The 17,592-nt window shown below is 50.8% G+C and overlaps 1 protein-coding gene and 1 long non-coding RNA gene across 4 annotated transcripts; one reads left to right on the forward strand and one right to left on the reverse strand.

Annotated features, from left to right (window-relative positions):
- Positions 1–53: 53 nt before the first annotated feature.
- Positions 54–15,875, reverse strand: Shisa5 (shisa family member 5). 3 transcript variants are annotated; one of them, XM_004833936.4, is made up of 6 exons: positions 15,402–15,875; positions 13,158–13,314; positions 4,831–4,914; positions 1,714–1,829; positions 1,318–1,530; positions 54–1,187 (listed from the first exon to the last, which is right to left on the reverse strand). In XM_004833936.4, the coding sequence occupies exons 1-6, from the start codon at positions 15,472–15,474 to the stop codon at positions 1,120–1,122; spliced, it is 711 nt and encodes a 236-aa protein (XP_004833993.1). In that variant the 5' UTR covers positions 15,475–15,875; the 3' UTR covers positions 54–1,119. The 3 variants fall into 3 exon arrangements, with proteins under 3 accessions (XP_004833993.1, XP_087042151.1, XP_021112801.1); XM_087186025.1 differs by lacking the exon at positions 15,402–15,875 and adding an exon at positions 14,856–14,933; XM_021257142.2 differs by lacking the exons at positions 4,831–4,914; positions 13,158–13,314; positions 15,402–15,875 and adding an exon at positions 2,906–3,047.
- On the forward strand, positions 15,644–16,319 carry LOC110348856 (uncharacterized). Its single transcript, XR_015440796.1, has 2 exons — positions 15,644–15,763; positions 16,089–16,319. It is a non-coding gene; the product is annotated as an uncharacterized LOC110348856 (long non-coding RNA).
- The last annotated feature ends 1,273 nt before the right edge of the window (positions 16,320–17,592 follow it).

Raw genomic sequence — 17,592 nt, forward strand, 5'->3', positions numbered from 1 at the left:
CTGCCCAAGGCCCAATTCCAGCAGCCAAGGCTGTGAAGAAGGGGGGCAGCAACTCCAAATGTTTTGGTTTATTATAAACAAGGGTGCAGAGCCCAGAATCTCAGAAACACAACAGATACAAAGCTAAGACAGCTGGTAAGACATTAACAGTGATAGGGAACGCCGAGGTATTCAAGTTGGGGCCAGAAATGCCACCCAGGCCCCCCACCCCCTTGCCCACCACCCGCCTTGGTCCGGACAGCCCCTTGGCCCTGGTGTCCCTGCTGCCGGGACAACCTGTGACCTGGGTACTGGAGTTGGATATTCTACCAGGCTGCTGTTGGGGCAAGCAGGGACTACCCGAGGTCAGGTTGTCCCTCTGTTCTGTAGATCTATTCTCCACACATTTCAAAGCCTAACATCAGCTATCACATTTTAAAACAAAACAGGCCAAATGTTTGGCCAAAAGTAACACAGAAACACTGCAGGGAGGAGACCTGAGTGTGTTGGTGGACAGAGACCCCACTGCCCACCTGCAGCAGGGCCAGTTCAGCAAGGGCAGGAAAGCTTCGCCATGAGCTGCTAGAACTGGAGTGCACTGGCCACCCAGGCAGTCCCAGGCAGGCTGCAGGGACAGGGAGCTGTCGGGTGGGTGAGGCCGGCCTGAGTGTTCCCACCCCAGGAGCTGACCAACCCTCTACCAAGCATGGCACAGGGACCAACAGACATCTGCCCAGGGGACTGGGCCTTGGGAGAGCCTGCTGCTTTGCCACTTGCCTGCCTAGCGAAGGGCACCCCAGCTCCTGGGGACAAGCCATGGCCTCCAGCACTGGCTGGCCATTCCCACAACCAGGACATGTGAATGATGCCCCAAAAAGCTATGCTAACTTAGTGTGACAGGTGGTACCTAGACACCCTGGGGTGAGCTGGGGAAGACTGCCCACTCCGTTCTTCAAATTTGCTTGAGATTTCAGGAAGCATAATTTCAAGCAAAGAAAACAAAATTTGGTCCCAGCCCACCCGGTTGACATCAGAGGAAGCCACATGTCACATACAATGTACATAGAGTAGTAAAAACTGTGCCCACATACCTAACACACACACACACAATCAAGTGGCACCCACAGAGGTGGGGTACACTCAGGGGGCTGCTTTCGGGGGGTCCATGTAGGCCGGGTTGTACGGAGGCTGACTGGCAGCTGCACCTCCTGAAAGGAGAGAACATCGGTTGTCTGTGGGCATGGGGGGCTCCAATACAGATGTACCTGGCATAGATACCTGTGGGGCAGAGGAGGGAGTCGGGGCCAGGAAGGGTCACAGAGTGCACCTGGTACTCACCAGTCAAGGTCTCATGGTAGGCTGGAGGCCCCATGGGCTGGGCCGGGTAGGGTGGTGGGTACTGCGTCAGGTAGGGTGCTGCTGGCATTCCCGGCTGGGGAGGCATGGGGTGGTAGCCTTGGTACGTCGGTCCAGGGTAGCTAGGGGGTGCACTTGGAGGCTGAGGGTAAGGGGCGTGCACCACAGTGGTGGCCGTGGTGGTGGTCACGATGGCTGCAAAGAGAATCCCAGTCAAGGTGCGCCAGCTTCCCAGGTGTGAGCCCAGGTCTGCCTTCTATCCCTCTGGTGTAGCCCAAGCAAGGGCCTGGTCAGCTCCTCTTGCCCACCCAGGGATCTGTACCTGCACACAAAGGGAGTCACGGGGGCGCGGGGCGGGGGGGAGGGGGGCTTGCTTACGACGCGGCCGGCGGCACATCTTGTACAAACAGCAGCAGGAGCAGGTGAAGCAGATGATGATGGTGACGACAGACAGCACAAAGATGGTCAGGCCGATGGCTACAGTTGCTCCAAACCTGCCAAAGAGCTGGTCATGACCTGGCCCTCCCCAAGTCCACACCGTACCGAGTCCTAGGGGGCAGCCCATTTGCCCAAAGGGATTCTGGGCAACAAAGACACATCCTGATTATAACTTGATTATAACCTGTTTTGACCTCAGTTTCCTCACCTGTCAAATAGGTCATTTGGGAGTCTGCATAAAGCTCCTATGCATGGAGGGGGTTAAGCCACACCCCCAGATACCTGGCCCACCCCACCAGCCTCGAAGCACATGGGTGTCAGGCATATGTCACAAGCCAGGCACTGTGGAATCTGATTGAAAACACGGCAGTGAGAGCCCAGCCCAGTCCAGGAGCCCAGCCCAGTGTCAGGGGTGGATCTGGAAGATAGACTGAGGAAGCATGAGAACGAAAAGGGATAGAAGCCCTGGAGAGGAAGGCCAGAAGAGCAAGAAGAGTCTTGAGGTGCTGTCTTCCCCACCCAGTCCCCCACCCCACGCCCACCAACCAGTATGTCCACTTCCCAGGTCACAAGGTTAAGAGCAGATGGCAGGATACAGTGGGCTTGATAGAGGCAGAATGCTCTCTGGAAGTGTAAGCCTCCATGGAACAGTGGGCCTGATCTTGCCAAGAGCAGGCTCTAGGCAGGAAGTTCATCACAACTGACTTCCAAAGGCAGACATTCCTATCCTGCCCTGTTGCCAGGAGCCCCACTGTATTCTAATAAAAGACAAATGCTTGGTAACTGAAGGAGTTTTATCAGCTGCAAGCCACGGGCACCAGAGGCCAGAAAGGGTGTGGGTCCCACCCCACCCCACCCTGGGGCTTCCAGCTCCCTGCTCAGGGGGTCAGCAGGGCCCAGCCCTCAGCTAAGGGACAGACCTGAGAACAGGCCTTCATACTTGAAGCTCAAAAGTACCCACCCAAGCTCCCAGAAAGGGGCCATCACTACCATGTGCCCAAGGACAAGTCCCCATGACAGTTATAGGTGTCTGCCGGAAGAGAGGAGCGTGTGCACACACACATTCACAAGGCCAACATCAGCTCTGGAGCAAGCCCTGTGTCCCTCTCTACAGAATGACATCCAAGCTCACCCCATGTTAGCCTCTGCCTTCACCCAGGGGCCTCCCGCAGGCCTGGACTTCCCCTTTCCATCGAGCCAGTCAGTCTCAATCTCCTCCCCTTTCAGGGAAAAAGAAAGCGAATCTCCTCAGTCCTTCCCCTCCCTGACGTCAGCAACAGGAAGGAAAGGCACACACAGGCCTGCACCCACCCTCTTAAAGACACAGCCTGGCCCAGGCCCCAGGCCCGGTGGAGCAGCAGAGCCAGCAGCAGGAAGAGAGCCAGGACAGGAAGAGGGGAAGCAGGGCACTGGCTGCCTCCTGGCATGCCTGGCCTCTGACTGCGCCTCTGCTGCCCAGAGCAGCAGCTCCCTGGACTCTCTTCAGTGTGCCTGAGCCACACACTGGCTTACCTCCAGCTCCCCAAGTCCCAGCCCCAACTCCTCCCCCCCTACGGTACCCTCCCAGACAAGCACTTTCATCTGCCTAGGTCAGTGAGCAGCCCTGGGCCCAGCTGACACAGAAGTCATGTCTAGCCTGTCCCCAGTCTTCCTCTTTTCCCACCAGCGAGCTCCCCAAGGCACCACCTGGCCTCCTCAAGATGCAGCTGCCTCCACCAGCACCATCCTGCCAGGTCTGATCACGTCAGCCCCTGCTCAAATGCCTGCCTGCAAAGGCTCCTCTAGCTCTGGGGACCACATGGCAGTCTCCTTTATCATTATACAATGAACTGTGTTATTCTGTATACTATAGGCGCCAATTAAAGAAGAAAAATATCTCGGGTTTGTTTAACTAGAAAGTGAAACTTACAACAAAGCAAATTTCAATCTTTAATTAATAATTGAACTAAAACTTCTTAAAAAAAAAAGAAAGAAAGAAAGAAAACTTCTTACTAGGCTCACAAAGCCTGGGATGGTCCAAGACTCTCAGCTTCTCTCTGTGACCAAGCTACATCACCCGGCTTTCAGCTTTTGAAAGCACCAGGCTACGTCCACCTCAGGGCCTGTCCCAGTTGGGCCTCAGAATCTTCCTTGGGTCCCCCGGAAGCCCAGACTTCTGGGCCCTCGGATGTAGAGGGGGAAGGCAGAGGCCTCAGCTCCAGCCAGCCAGGCCCGATGTACTGGGGTGTGCAGGTGGGGGGCAGCTGCACTCACAGGAGCTCTTCCCGGATTCCACTGCAGCCAGGAAGGCCACAGGGTAGAATAGGGCAGGATAGGGCAGGCCGAGACCCCAAAGCCCCATCTGGTCTGGAGCCCATGTCTTCTTCCTCCCGAGGGGCAAACAGGCCCATGTGAGCTTCTCCTAAAAGTGGCTTCCAGCCACACAGGGCAGGCACCAGCAGCTGTGGAACAGATCCAGCCAGGAAAACAATGCAATTGTGGCTGCACACCCCCCTCTGCCCACACGAACATGGGCCACCACACCTGTCATGGTGCCAACAGGCAGGACAAAACCTAGCCTAACAGGGACTGGAGTTAAGGGGACAGGGCTGCTCCCTGGTGCCCTGAGATAAGCGTCCTCACACAAGAACTATGATCCACAAACTCTGAGGTATAACCACAGTGCTCTACTGTCCTGTGCCCACCATTATCACCTTGCTGCCACCACAGTCACCATACCCCATCACCATCTAAGTGCCACCTTGCCATCATCTTAATTGGCCTCCACTGTCCCATCACCATCCCGGCACACTGCAGTCCACCCGCCTGTCCTCCATCCCCTATCACTGCAATCGGTCACCTGTTGCCCACTCCTTCCCCTCTGTCAACGTGGACCCACGTGGGTTCCAGGATACTCAATTCTCAGCTTCCTGACAGGAGGGAGGTTCCAAAGGTCCTCAAAGTAAAACATGGGAACAGCTCCTCTGGACCCCACCCCGTCTCTGCCCCATTCCACCCCCACAGGGCTTGTCCGAGCCCACCTGAGGAAGACACACGCAGCCCATAGGTTTTATTTACCCTGACATGGGGTCGCTGTCAAAGCTGGACCGAAACCTCAGCGCCGAGCCAAGCTGCTCCCAAGGCTCTGTGGGGGTGGGGAAACTGCAAAGAGAAAAGCTCGTGAGGAACATGTCAAAAGCCCACCTGCACACAGGAGTGAACACACTACTGAGGGCACACACACAACACGTATCACAGCAACCGCGAACTGTGCAGCCAGTGGCCTCAAAGGATGAACCCCATACATATAAGGATCTCTGATGGCAACACCACAGGAGCTTCTCGGGTACACCAGGGGCAGATAGGGCACAAAATAAGCCTCTTTCCTTTCACAAAGTGGATACACAAAGTATCTCTGACCACAACAGGATGGGGTTAGAAACACAATAGCAGAAGACCACATTGCTACAACACTAATAACAAAAGCAAAAGCAGCAGCAGGAAAAAACAGAACCTCATCCCTTGCGATTTTGGTGGGGAGGGTGTTTGAGACCGGCTTGCTTTGTAGCGCAGGCTGGCCTTGAACTCATTATGCAGCCCAAGCAGGCCTCGAACTCCTGTCTCAGCCTCTCAAGTGCTAGTATTACAGGCATGCACCGCCATACCCAGTTTGAGAAAGTGAGTACAAACAGACATAAAGTTTTTTAAATTGAGTTATATTGCGTTAAGTAAACAATCACAAAGGAAATTAGCACACACATCAAACTGATGGTACAGGTCGAAAATCATGATGAAGCCAGGCATGGTGGCACACATCTGTAATCCCAGCAGTTTTGGAGGCTGAGGCAGGAGGATCACCAAGTTCAAGCCCAGCCTAGAGAATTTAGTGATTTAGTAAGACCACCCCAAAATAAAAGTAACAAAAGGCTGGGGAAGTAGCTCAGTGAGAAAGTCCTGGGTTCAATCCTCAGTACTGGGGAAAAAAAAATCAGTGTGAAGCTGACTTGGGCGTGGTAGCATATACCTAAGATTTTAGCTACTAGGGACGCTGAGCCAGGAAGATCAAAAGTTCAAGGCCAGCCTGGTCAAATTAGCAAGATATTGTCACTAACTTCTAAAAGGGCTGGGAATACAGCTCAGTGGTAGAGCACTCTGGTTTCAATTTCTAGCATTACAAAATAAAAAATAATAAAAAGGTGAAAACCAGGCATAATGGAGGATGCAGAAGGCTACATAATAAATTCAAAGACAGCCTAGACTACATAGCAAGACCCTGTCTCAAAAAATAAAAATAAAAAATCAGTGTTGGGCTCGGGATTTAGCTCAGTGGTTTTGCCGCCTGCTGCGCAAGCGCAAGGACCCAAGTTCGATCCCCAGTACCAAAATAAATAAATAAATAAATAAATAAATAAATAAATAAATATCAGTGTAGGGCCAGGGATGTAGCTCAGTGGCACCAAGCCTGCCTGGCAAGAGCAAGGTCCTGAGTTCAATTCCCAGAACCTGGAAAAAAAAAAAGTGTGAAGGCTTTAGAGGGCACTGACACAAGGGGGAAGCTGAGGCTCCAGGGCAGAGGCAGAGAGGCTAGGAACAAAGATCACAGAGATCAGCCTGGCAACCACGCTCCTTCTCCAAGGGGCATCAGCCAATTTCAGAAGGGCAGCAGGGAGGCTAAGGCAGCACTCTGGAAGCTTCAGGAGGCCTAGATTGGACCACTATTCATGTGGGCTGGGACCTGAAAAGCTGTACCTTGGGAAGAAAAGAAAAACTGAGCAGACCTAGCTTCTCATCATCCCAGTCTGTGCAATTAGGCCAAGATGAAGAAGCAACATAAGGGCTGGGAATTTAGCTCAGTGGCACTGAGCCTGCCTCGTAAGCACAAGGTCCTGAGTTCAATCCCCAGTACCAGAAGAAAAAAAAAAAAAAGGAACATAAACCTTCCCTAGAGAGCGTCCTGAGCTTCAGAGTGCCACAAGTGATTTGGAAAATACAATGTTAGGCACACAATCAAAACTTTCCAGGAACAATAAAGGATGAGGAAATATGAACAGAAAAGAACAGTAATAATTGACAATACAAACATCCACAGGAACTTTACATATTGAAGTTACTAGAAATTGATCATTCAAATACTAACTTGCATACTATTTAAAGAATAAACATTAAGATTAAAGATGAGCGTAAAGAGATTAAAGAAAAGAAAAGACTGTGAGCTGGGGATTTAGCTCAGTGGCACACCGTGCCTGCCTTGCAAAAGAAAGGTCCTGAGTTCAATCCCCAGTATCACAAAAAAAGAGACTGAGCCACTAAGCCAGGTGTTGCAGTGCACACCTATAATTTTAGCACTTGGGAGGCTGAAGCAGAAGGATCACTTCAAGTTTGAGGCCAGCCTGAGCTACATAGTTCAAGGCCCGCCTGGACTACATAGTGATACCCTGTCTCAAAAAACAAAACAAAACAAAACAGAAAAAAGACCTGAGAAATTCTGAGAAGCTGAAATGTACTGGATTTTTTTTTTTGGTACCGGGGATCAAACTCGGATCCTTTCGTTTACGCAGCAGGCAGCGAAACCACTGAGCTAAATCCCCGGCCCTGTACTGGATTTTTGGCTGAACAGATTTCTAAGCAGATGTTGAAGGAGAAGCTTGGTTCCTCTTGCCTGCTTATAGTAAAATGCAAGAAGAGAGAAATGAATTAGATGGAATTTTTGAACAAAAAGTAATTAGAACTTAAAGATTTGGGGTGAGGGAGAGCTCAGTAGTACAGCGCTTGACTAGGATGGTTGAGGCCCTGGATTTGATCACCAGTATGGGACAAAAAAGAAAATAAAAGAAAGATTTAGAAATGCTCAGCCTATCCATATTGCAGAGAATCACAAGCATGTAGTCCAAAAATCATTAGAATGAATTTAAAGCCGGGGATTTAGCTCAGTGGTTCCAGCACCTGCCTCACAAGCGCAAGGTCCTGAGTTCGATCCCTGGTACCAAAAAAAAAAAAAAAAAGAAAGCAAAAGAATAGAATGAATTTTTTTTTTTAAAAAAGAATAGAATGAATTTAAACCTAATCGGTCACCCTGGCAAAAAAAAAAAATTGCCAAGCTTGGACCTATGGGGACAGAGGAAGGAAATGAAGGAACACTGTCGGCCTTCTTAGATCACACAGGACCTGACCGTGAGCCATTCATTCAGCCGTGACCCTGGCTCCCAAGAGCTTTCTGTCCTCTTCCGGTACTATTCTCCTCCAGGACAAAGGAAGGAAGGGCCCCAAGCACAACTCATGCCATGGAAACTGCTGCCCTCTCTGCAGTTGTGGTCCATGAAGGTTGGGAGGCTGTCCCCACCGTGGTTCTGCAGACAGGAACCACGCCCCCTGCAGAGCTGTGGATGAAGCCCCCAGCCCCCAGCCCCACCGCCACTCAGGAAGGCAAAGGAGCCAGACAAGGATTATTCTCAACATTAAAGTCTAATCTGCTAAGTAGGTCTGGGTTTTGGTGGGGACCAGTGATTTCCTATCAATGTCTCCCTTTGGGAATGGGGAAGCTATCCTACACCTGTCCCACCATGGTCTGTTGGAAGTGTAGACAGGTGTCTCCAAACAAAAAATAAAATAGGGGCCTCCTTAAGTCTTCTAGCTAATCCAGACGAGGAGTTAAAATCAAACTTTACTAGAGAGATTCCTCTGGGAAGCAAGTCAAAGACAGGTAGAAGAAGAAAAAAAAAAAAAAAACCAAAGAAAGGTACCAAATGGCCTTGGGGCTTGCACAAAGAGATCAGAAAAAGAGCTGTCAGGCAGGACCCAGAGAGAAAGCCTGGTGCACAGACAATAAGCCACCCCCACCTCCAATAAAATACAGGCAAAGCAAGGGTGGAGAACTAACTTCAAGGCAGTGTGTACTCATACCTATGCACTAATATGTACACATATATATGTGTATTCACTCGAGTCACTGTTATTCACTCTAGGGTCATCATAAAGTATCCTTACTAACTCTAAGCTAACCATGAATAAGGTACCTGCTTGCCAATGAGCTGCTCATCCCAACGATAAGGCCTTAAAAGGTAGGTCAAGGACAAGTAGACAGAAAGAAGCTGTACACAGACCCTCCCCCAGAAGAAATGACATTAGGCAGAGGTGCCCGAAGCCAATCCAGTTACGGCAAGTGTGGTGGGAAAGTCAACTCATCCGCAAAGAAACAGCTGGGAACAAAGGGCCCAAGGGCCCTCCATCTTTCCAGAGTCCCCTACCCTGATTCTTTCTTACCAAGGTAGCTATCTATCGTCTCCTTTCTCCCTCCTTTTCCTCTTTACAAATAAAGTGTCATCCTTTCATTAAACTTTGTCCCTCTAGGGCTGGGGATTTAGCTCAGTGGTTCCAGGCGCCTTCCTTGCAAGCACAAAGTCTCGAGTTAGATCCCAGGTACCAAAAAACAAACAAACAAACAAACAAACTTTGTCCCTCTAATCTATTATTGGGGCTGAATTCCGATCCTAGTGGGCTGCCTGGGTACGAGCAGCAGTGCTTGTCCCCCAGATGCAAGAAAACCACGTAATTTATCTCATTCCACAAGTGGGCCGGGGATTTAGCTCAGTGGTGCCACTGCCTTGCTCGCAAGCACAAGGTCCCGAGTTCGATCCCTGGTACCAAAAAAAAAAAATTGAAATCCTATCTCGTTCCACAAGTTTCCTAACTGGTGAAGAATTTTGCCTTTGGTAAATCCTACCTTGGGTCTCACCATACTTGATTTAGATGACACTACAGATGATAATTGATAAAGGATACATGAGACTTTTGAGGCTACTGAGATGAAACCAATGTATTTTGCACGTGAGACAAAAGAATACAAATGCGTGGGGGACAAGATTGAAAATGCTATTTGCTGAATGTTTGTAATCCCCAAAATTCATATGTTAAAGCCCAACCCATGATGATTCTCAGAAGTAGGGCCTTTGAGAATTAAATAGGTTTAGATGAGGTCATGGGAGAGCCCTCATGATGACAGGCTCAATGCCCATATAAAAAGCTGTTTTGAAATATGTATACATTGCACAGTCCTAAATCAAATTAAGTAATACATTAATGGATTAATGAATTAAAGAAAAAATATTTATAATGTCAAATTCTGGAGAAGAGGTAACAGTCCCAGGAGGATGGCTGATAGGCATAAAAATGGAACAACCACCAGGCATGGTGGCACACGTCTGTACTTCCAGCACTTGGGAGGCTGAGGCAGGAGGATTACCCAAAGTTTGAGGCCAGTCTGAACTATATAGCAAGAACCTGTCTTAAAAAAAAATGGGGGAAAAAAATGGGGGACTGGGGATTTAGCTCAGTGGTTCTGCCACCTGCCTTGCAAGCTCAAGGACCCGAGTTCAATCCCCAGTACCAAAAAAAAGGTACAACTATACTGGAAAGCCATTTAGAAGCATCTGTCAAAGCTGAACACGTATACTTAATGACTTAGCAATTCTAGATATATAACCAAAGAAATATGTTCCTTTCACAAGGCATCAAAAACTTATAAAGAAGGGACTGGGGATTTAGCTCAGTGGTGACGCGCCTGCCTCGAAAGTGCAAGGTCCTGAGTTCGATCCCCAGTACCGAAAAAAAAAAAGTTATAAAGAAAAAAACCCCAGCCAGGCATATGCTTATAATGCCAGCTACTCAGGAAGTGAGGCAGGAGGACTGCAAATTCAAGACCAAACTGAGCAACACAGTAGGACTCTGCCTTAAAAAAATAATACAGCTGGATGTGATGGTGCACACCTGTAATCCCTGCACTCTGGGTAACTGAGGGAGGAGGATTGCAAGTTTGCGCCCAGCCTAAGTAATTCAGTATGAGCCTATCTCAAAATAAAAAAATAGCCAGGGATTTAGCTCAGTGGTGCCACCGCCTGCCTTGCCAAGCGCAAGGTACCAAGTTCGATCCCCAGTACCAAAAAAACAATCAAAATTTAAAAATAACAAAGGGTTAAGATGTAGTTCTGTGTGAAGGCCTTGGGTTCAGTCCCTAGTACCACAAGAAAAAAAGAAAGGGAGAAAGGATGGGAAAGGTGGGGAGAGGAAAAATAATAACACTTTTTCTTAAAGAGCCGGGAACGTAGGGTTGGGGATGTAGCTCAGTGACACCATGCCTACCTGGCAAGCGCAAGGTCCTGAGTTCAATCCATGTTACACAAAAAAAAAAAAAAAGAAAAAGGAGAGCTGGGAATGTAGCTCAGTGCTCCCAGGGTTCAACCCCCATACTGAAAAGAAGGGGAAAGACTGGGGAGAGGAAATTTAGGGGCTAGTGATGAGCTCCATGGTAGAGTGCTTGTCTAGCATGCACAAGACCCTGGGTTTGGGGGGAGGGTGTTTATTTGTTTTGGTTTTTTAAAACAGGGTCTTGATATGTAGGTTCAGGCTGGCCTTGAACTCACAGTGATCTTCCTGCCTTAGTCTCCCGAGTGCTGGGATTACAAGGCATGTGCCACCACGCCTGGTTTAAAGCCCTGGGTTTGATTCTCAGCATTGCAAAAAAAAAAAGGTCTCAGCACTCAAGAGGCTGAGGCAGGAGGATCACTGCAAGTTTGAAGCTAACTGGATCGGGGATTTAGCTCAGTGGTTCCACGGCCTGCCTCACAAGTGCAAGGTCCTGAGTTCGATCCCTAGTACCAAAAAAAAAAGTTTGAAGCTAATCTGAGCTACACAATGAGTTCAAAGCCAGCCTGGACTACATAGTAAGACTTTGTCTCAAAGAAAAAACAAAAGAGAGAGGAAGTGGGAGAAAGAAGTACATTTATTACGGTGTCTGGATACAACATCAATTTGTAAAAATTAATTATAAACAAACAGAAATAAAAATGTTAAACTTTACCTATTTATAGTACCATCAAAGAAATCAAATACCTAGGACAAAATTCAATGAAACCTATACAAAGGTGACCCTGAAAACTATAACACATAATTGAGAGAAAATGAAAAAATCTAAATACATAGGTAGATATGCCATGTTGACGGGTCAGAAAACACAATATAGTCAAATGTCAATTCTACAAAAACTGTCTATTGAGTCAATACAATCACAGCTGGTTTTATTGATGAGCTGATTCTTTTTCTTTTTTCACTGTATGGTTCTGGGGAGGAACCCAAGGCCTCTGCACTAAGCAACATCCCTAGCTAGCCCTTTTCATTGCAAGACAGGGTCTCCTTAATTCACTAAGTTGCCCGGGCTGGGTTCAAACTTTCCACCTTCCTGCCTCAGCCTCCCAATAGCTGAACTGCAGGCATGCACTCCTGCGCCTAGCTTGATGAGCTAATTCTAAAATTTGTATGAAGATACAAAAGGCCAAAAATCACCAAGACACTCCTGAAGAACAGTAAGTCTTATTACAAATCTACAGTATTTATGAGTCTGCTGTAAGTCCAGAGCTAGACAAATAGACCAATGTAACAGAACAGAGCCCAGAGGCACATCCACTGCATATGTGCACCATCGACTGATAACAAAGTTCACACTGAAGAATAACAGTTTTCTTGCACACACTTGTAATTTGTAATCCCAACATTAGGGAGGCTGAGGATCACCGAAAGCTGGAAGCCAGCCTGGGCTACATAAGGAGTTCAAGATAGCTAGACCCTGTCTCAAAAAAACAAGACAAAAAGAAAAAGTTTTGGGTTGGGAATTTAGCTCAGTGGCACTGCACCTGCCTCAAAAGCGCACAAGGTCTTGAGTTCCATCCCAGGTACCAAAAAAAAAGAAAAAAGAAAAAGTTTTCTCACTCTATGCAATGATCCTGAGTCAACTGGATGTCCATATATAGAAGTGGTGCTGGGCATGGCTGAGACAGGAAGGTCACAAGTTCCAGACCAGCCTGGGCAGCTCACCAACTTATCAAGACCCTGTCTCAAAATAGAAAGAACACCCCTTAAGCAGGGCAGACTGGCTGCCTATGGGCTTGAAAGGGAATGGAATGGTTATGGGAGACTGAAGTAAGTATATGAAGTAAGCCATGAGCTGAGGAGTGTGACCACCTCAACTCTCTGTATCTGTGACTAAACAGAGAAAACACAGAATATGACAAAGGGAGACAGTTCTTGTCCTGGCCCATAACCTGTGTATACCTGAGGTGCAGGGTAAATGCATGGGCTGAGTCAGGAGGACAGAGCGCACCTAATTATGAGCACACACCTGTGCCCTGTGCACAAACATCCAGGTGCGTGCACACACTGTGAGGTACCTTCATGTGCGGCTGCCCACCGAAAGGACGTGTTGGTAAGGATACACAAGCAGGAAGAGCCTTGGGCCAAGCAGCTTTCTCTGGTCTAGTGTTCAACTATCATCTAGAGAGTGCTGAGAGGATGAAGGGCACTCTCCTCCTGGGTACAGGCCACCCCCGGGAACCCACTGAACCCACTGGTGCACCCACCTGGCCTCGGGCACAGCACACTCATCCTCGGTCCACACAAGTCTCTTCAGCACATCAGAGCAGCAGTATTGGTTGGAACAGGAGCCACAGCAGAAATCAGGACAGAGCTTGGGGAACGAGTTGCCTCCAAGGGCAGTTGTGCACTCCTCACCACGGGCTGCAGTGAAGAAGCACACCTGTTTCCCTGTGCCCACAGTGCCATGCCCAGCCAACACTGCATTCCTGGTGCAGTCACCAAGCAAAGCATGCTCTAGGCCAGCCTCTCACTGCCCACCACTCCCCTGGGCCACAGCAGAGCTGCCTGTACCAGGATCCTTGCTCCCCTGCCAGTGCACTGGCCTTTGAAGGGACAGTGATCTTTCTCAGTGTGAGCCTGACTGGGCCCTCCCCACCTGCAGACCCGTACCATTCCCAGGTTCCACTGTTCCAGGAACAAGCCAAGTCCCCAAGCAGGGCACTGACTCCAAAGAGCCTTAAAGAACACTCCAACTTTCCAGCCTACCCACATTCTGCCCATTTTAGCCTCCTTCCCACCCCCCACCTTCAAGTCTATTCACCCTTCAAGCCTCACTCCAGGCCTTCTCTTGCAGAAGCTGCAAGAGCTCCACAGGCATTTGGCTGAAAGATAGCATATCTGATCACCTGCAGGGGACCAGGCATCAGACCTTCAAGTTTCATCCTCACTCCCTGTGCCCATCATTCAGCCACAGCAGCCTCACCTACTGGATCTCATAACTGCAGTGGCCTGCCCCTCATAGATCATCCCCTGCCAGCAGGCCGATTCCTGACCAATCCAGGCGGCCACAGTAACGCCTAACACTCAAGTATCCAAAACTTAGTCCTGGGCTGAACCTTGCAGCAAATGACCCGGAAATGTCTGTGCTTTTTGTGGGACCATCATAGGGCTCTCAGCCACAGAGGTGAGATCTAGTGACATCCTCGTTAAGTCTCCTCTTCCTTCGGAGAGTACGGGGCTGGCAAGTGTGAGAACAGCCCAGGGCTCTGGGTAACCACAAGGTCTGCAAATCTCCAAGAAGATGCTACAGCCAAATGCTCCCATATATCCTTAGGCTGCATTAGCAGAGTCCTGGAGCCCACAAGCAGGAGAGGACCAGATTCTGCCAAGCAGAGGCACCCAGTCCAGCAAGGCCCATGTGACTGAGTAAGCTGAGGACAGGCCTGAGGCCATTCCTATGACCCCAGAGCCCCAGGCTGCCAGGTCCTAGGGCAGTGTGCATCATCTGGGCAGTACGACATGCGCCCTGGGACTGTCAGAGGATCAAGGCCCAAAGACTGACACATGAGACACACTCCTTCACAAAAGATAAAGATAAAGGGAGCAGCAGGGTGCAGCACTCTGTTCTTGGCAGCTCCAGGCAAAAGTCTGCTCTAGTGAGCAGGGTGTAGTGGTGAATGCCTGTAATCACTGCACTGGGAAGGCTGAGGCAGGAGGATTGGTGCAAGTTCAAGGTCAGCCTGGGCTACACAGTGAGTTCAAGGCCACCCTGGACTACACAGCAAGATCCTGTCTCAAAAAAAGTCTGTTCTGGCGAAGCTTGGCATGTGCAAGCCCAGCTCAGCCCACTGACCACAGGAAAGCAACCATTCCTCGCATGGGCCCCGCTGTGGCAGCGGAGAGAAGCCCTGACCTGGGCCTTCACAGCGCAGCCAAAGGCCAAGCAGCAGACAGACACACACCGGGAGCAGGGACTGCTCTCCCTCACAGGAGTCAGCTGATCCTGGACGCACGGCTCCCTCTTCTCATTTCCCCATCTCAGGTCCTCGGAAAACAAAGACCTTCCCCTCAGGAAACCATTCACCCCGAAGGGGCCCTGGCCCCTCAGGGATGGGCCAGGACCATTCCAGTCCCAACCCCTAAGAGGCCCCCTCGGCCGCCCCCCAACGGCTGCCCGAGCGCTTCCCTGCCTACACTCGCTCATGCGGTGGGTGCGTCCCCAACCGGGCAGGTGGGTTCCCACATCCTCAGGAACCCGGGGCAAAGAGGGACCCCGCCGGAAGCAGGGCTGCGGGGCCGCCCTCGGCAGGAGGGTCGGCGCGGGGCGAGGGGACCCTGCCCAGCCCCCGACGGCAAGACGGGCTGACCTCCCAGGGCGCACAACAGGGGCGCCACCCAGGCTGGGCAGGGTCAGCGAGGCGCAGCGACAGGGTCGCGGCCGTCTGGGGCGCTGTCGCCGGGCTGAGCGTCTCCCCCCACCCCACCCCACCCGGACCTCCCCAGCTCACCCCCCGGAGGCGGAGGCAGGAGCAGCAGCAGCAGCAGCCAGAAAGTCCGGGGCGCAAGGGCCAGCGCGGCCATGCCAGGGGCGACGGGAGACTGCGCACCGACGGGAGGACCGAGGGCGCCGGGTCTCAGGCTGCCAGAGCTCCTGCCTGGCCCCGCCCCGCGTTCCCGGAACCCCCGCCCGGCGGGAGGAGGGGAGCAGCCGTCTGCGTCCTTGCCCTGCACTCGGCGGCCCTGGGAGGGAGGCGAGGCAGGCCCTGGCCGGAACTCGGCCCCCGGTGGGCCCCGGGTGAACCCAGCTCCTCTGGAAAGCTTCCCAGGACCCCAGCTCCCAGCACAGCTGCCCCAGCCCTCGCCCCACCAGGTCCGATGAGTCCTCTGCGATCTAGCCCCTGCCCAGGCTTGCTCAGGACCCCACAGGGACTGGGGAGCTAGTGGCCCCAGGAGTCTGTGCAGGCCACATCCTGGCACAGGGCCGCCCGCCTGGGAAGGGGGCTGGGCATTGTGCCCAGGGAGAAGGTGACTGCCTGAGATCCCAACACTCTGGAAGGCTGAGGCAGGATTGCAAGTCCAGCACAGCCTGGCCAATTTAGAAATTTCCTAAGACCTTATCTCAAAAATAAAAGGGCCAGATATGTAGCTCAGTGTGAAGACCCTGAGTTTAATCCTCTCCACCCCCTACCCCATAGGTGGAAGGCTTGGATCTCCAACAAGCATCCACCACCACCTGACTGAGAAGAATTGAAGAGACAGGTGCTCAACGAAAACACAGGAGGCAGAAATAGCACTATCCCAGGCACGATGCACACCTCCACCCCACCTGTCCCATGCTAAGAATTGAACCCAGGGTCTTAGCACTGAACTACATCCTCAGTCCTTTCTAGGGTCTTGCTCAATCATTAAATTGCACTCCAACTTGAGATCCTCCTGCCTCAGCCTCCCAGAGTGCTGGGCTTATAAGCATGTGCCACCACACCCAGGTTCCAGCCAGGATGCTTATGAGGGACCTGAGCCACATCCTCCCTGACAGCCTCACCCCACCTCTGCCTTCTGAATCTGCTCTCCAAAACTAGATAAAGCCCAAGTGCTCCTTTCCCTGGAGACGGCCACCACTTGCACCCCTCCACATACAGCACAATCCCTCTAGCATCCTACAGAATGTTCTCCAGAGTTTGCTTCTGCCTTCCCAGGGACTGCTTGTACCATTCTCTACCATCCACAGACTGGTTTCTTATCACTTGGTTTTCCTGCTGAGCTCCTAAGAGTGGTTCATTCTCACTTCCTATCACCACTCTAGGCCGTGGCTCCATCCCCGGATCCTCTAGGTGCCTCTCACCTTGTATTAGTCAGTGTTTACTAGAGAAACAAATACAACACAAGATATACAAATATATAAGACTTAACAAGATTGGCTTACAATGGCCACCTACAAAGTCAGATGTGGAAGAGTGAAGTGTCTGTCTTCGTGCTAGAGACCGAAGGATTCAGCTGAAGGTCTGGAGCTCACTGTAGTGTCCCATGCAAGTCCATATCAGGAGGCCTATAGGTCTGTGATGAAAGGCTGAAGCATCTGTGCCAGAAGCTGAAGACTGCTGGAAGCCAAGGTGAAGGTGAAGACTGGAGCTCCCCTGAAAAAACAGAAGCAGATCCGTTCTTCATCATTTTCCCTTTACATTGTCCAGGTGACAAGCCATCCTAGGGTGTGGAATTGCTGAGCCAATTTAGTTAAGCTTCTCTTACTCAAGTTGACTCAATCAACCATCACACACCTGTTCTCACCCCCTTGACTTTTCTAGTATTGGGCTCCCCCACCCCTTATCTGCCCACAGCTCACACATAGCCCATGAGAGACCTTCATATTTAAGCATGATGGGGCTCCAGTTCCCAGCCAAGGCTGTGCATGAGCAGAACAAGGTGATAACCAGTAACTCCCCAGAGGCTTGGACATTTCAACTCTGGATCTCATGATCATGTGCCATGTGTGAGCATTATGATGTAGGCCAAACCTGCAAAGCCTGAAACAGTCATATCCATGAGCTGTCTAAGGAAAGCAGCCCCTCCCATGCAGAAAGCAAACTCACTTTGCCAAATGTAGGGGTCTCAACAAGGTAGAAGGGACCCAGATCTGTCCAAGAACACATAATGTGAGGGCCCAGACCAGCTGGAATAGCTCACCAAACAAGAAAAGAAAAA

This window comes from Heterocephalus glaber, unplaced genomic scaffold (assembly GCF_053883595.1).
Source record: "Heterocephalus glaber isolate CG9 unplaced genomic scaffold, H.glaber_assembly_v1.0 deba00001504, whole genome shotgun sequence".
Lineage (NCBI taxonomy): Eukaryota > Metazoa > Chordata > Mammalia > Rodentia > Bathyergidae > Heterocephalus > Heterocephalus glaber.

Excerpts from the sequence above, each read along its gene's own strand:
- Shisa5 (XM_004833936.4), bottom strand. The coding sequence starts at position 15,474 with ATGGCCGCGCTGGCCCTTGCGCCCCGGACTTTCTGGCTGCTGCTGCTG. Across the intron at positions 4,915-13,157 it reads TGTGCTGTGCCCGAGGCCAG|TTTCCCCACCCCCACAGAGC; the intron begins GTGGGTGCACCA and ends TTCTCTTTGCAG. Across the intron at positions 1,188-1,317 it reads CTACCATGAGACCTTGACTG|GAGGTGCAGCTGCCAGTCAG; the intron begins GTGAGTACCAGG and ends CTCTCCTTTCAG.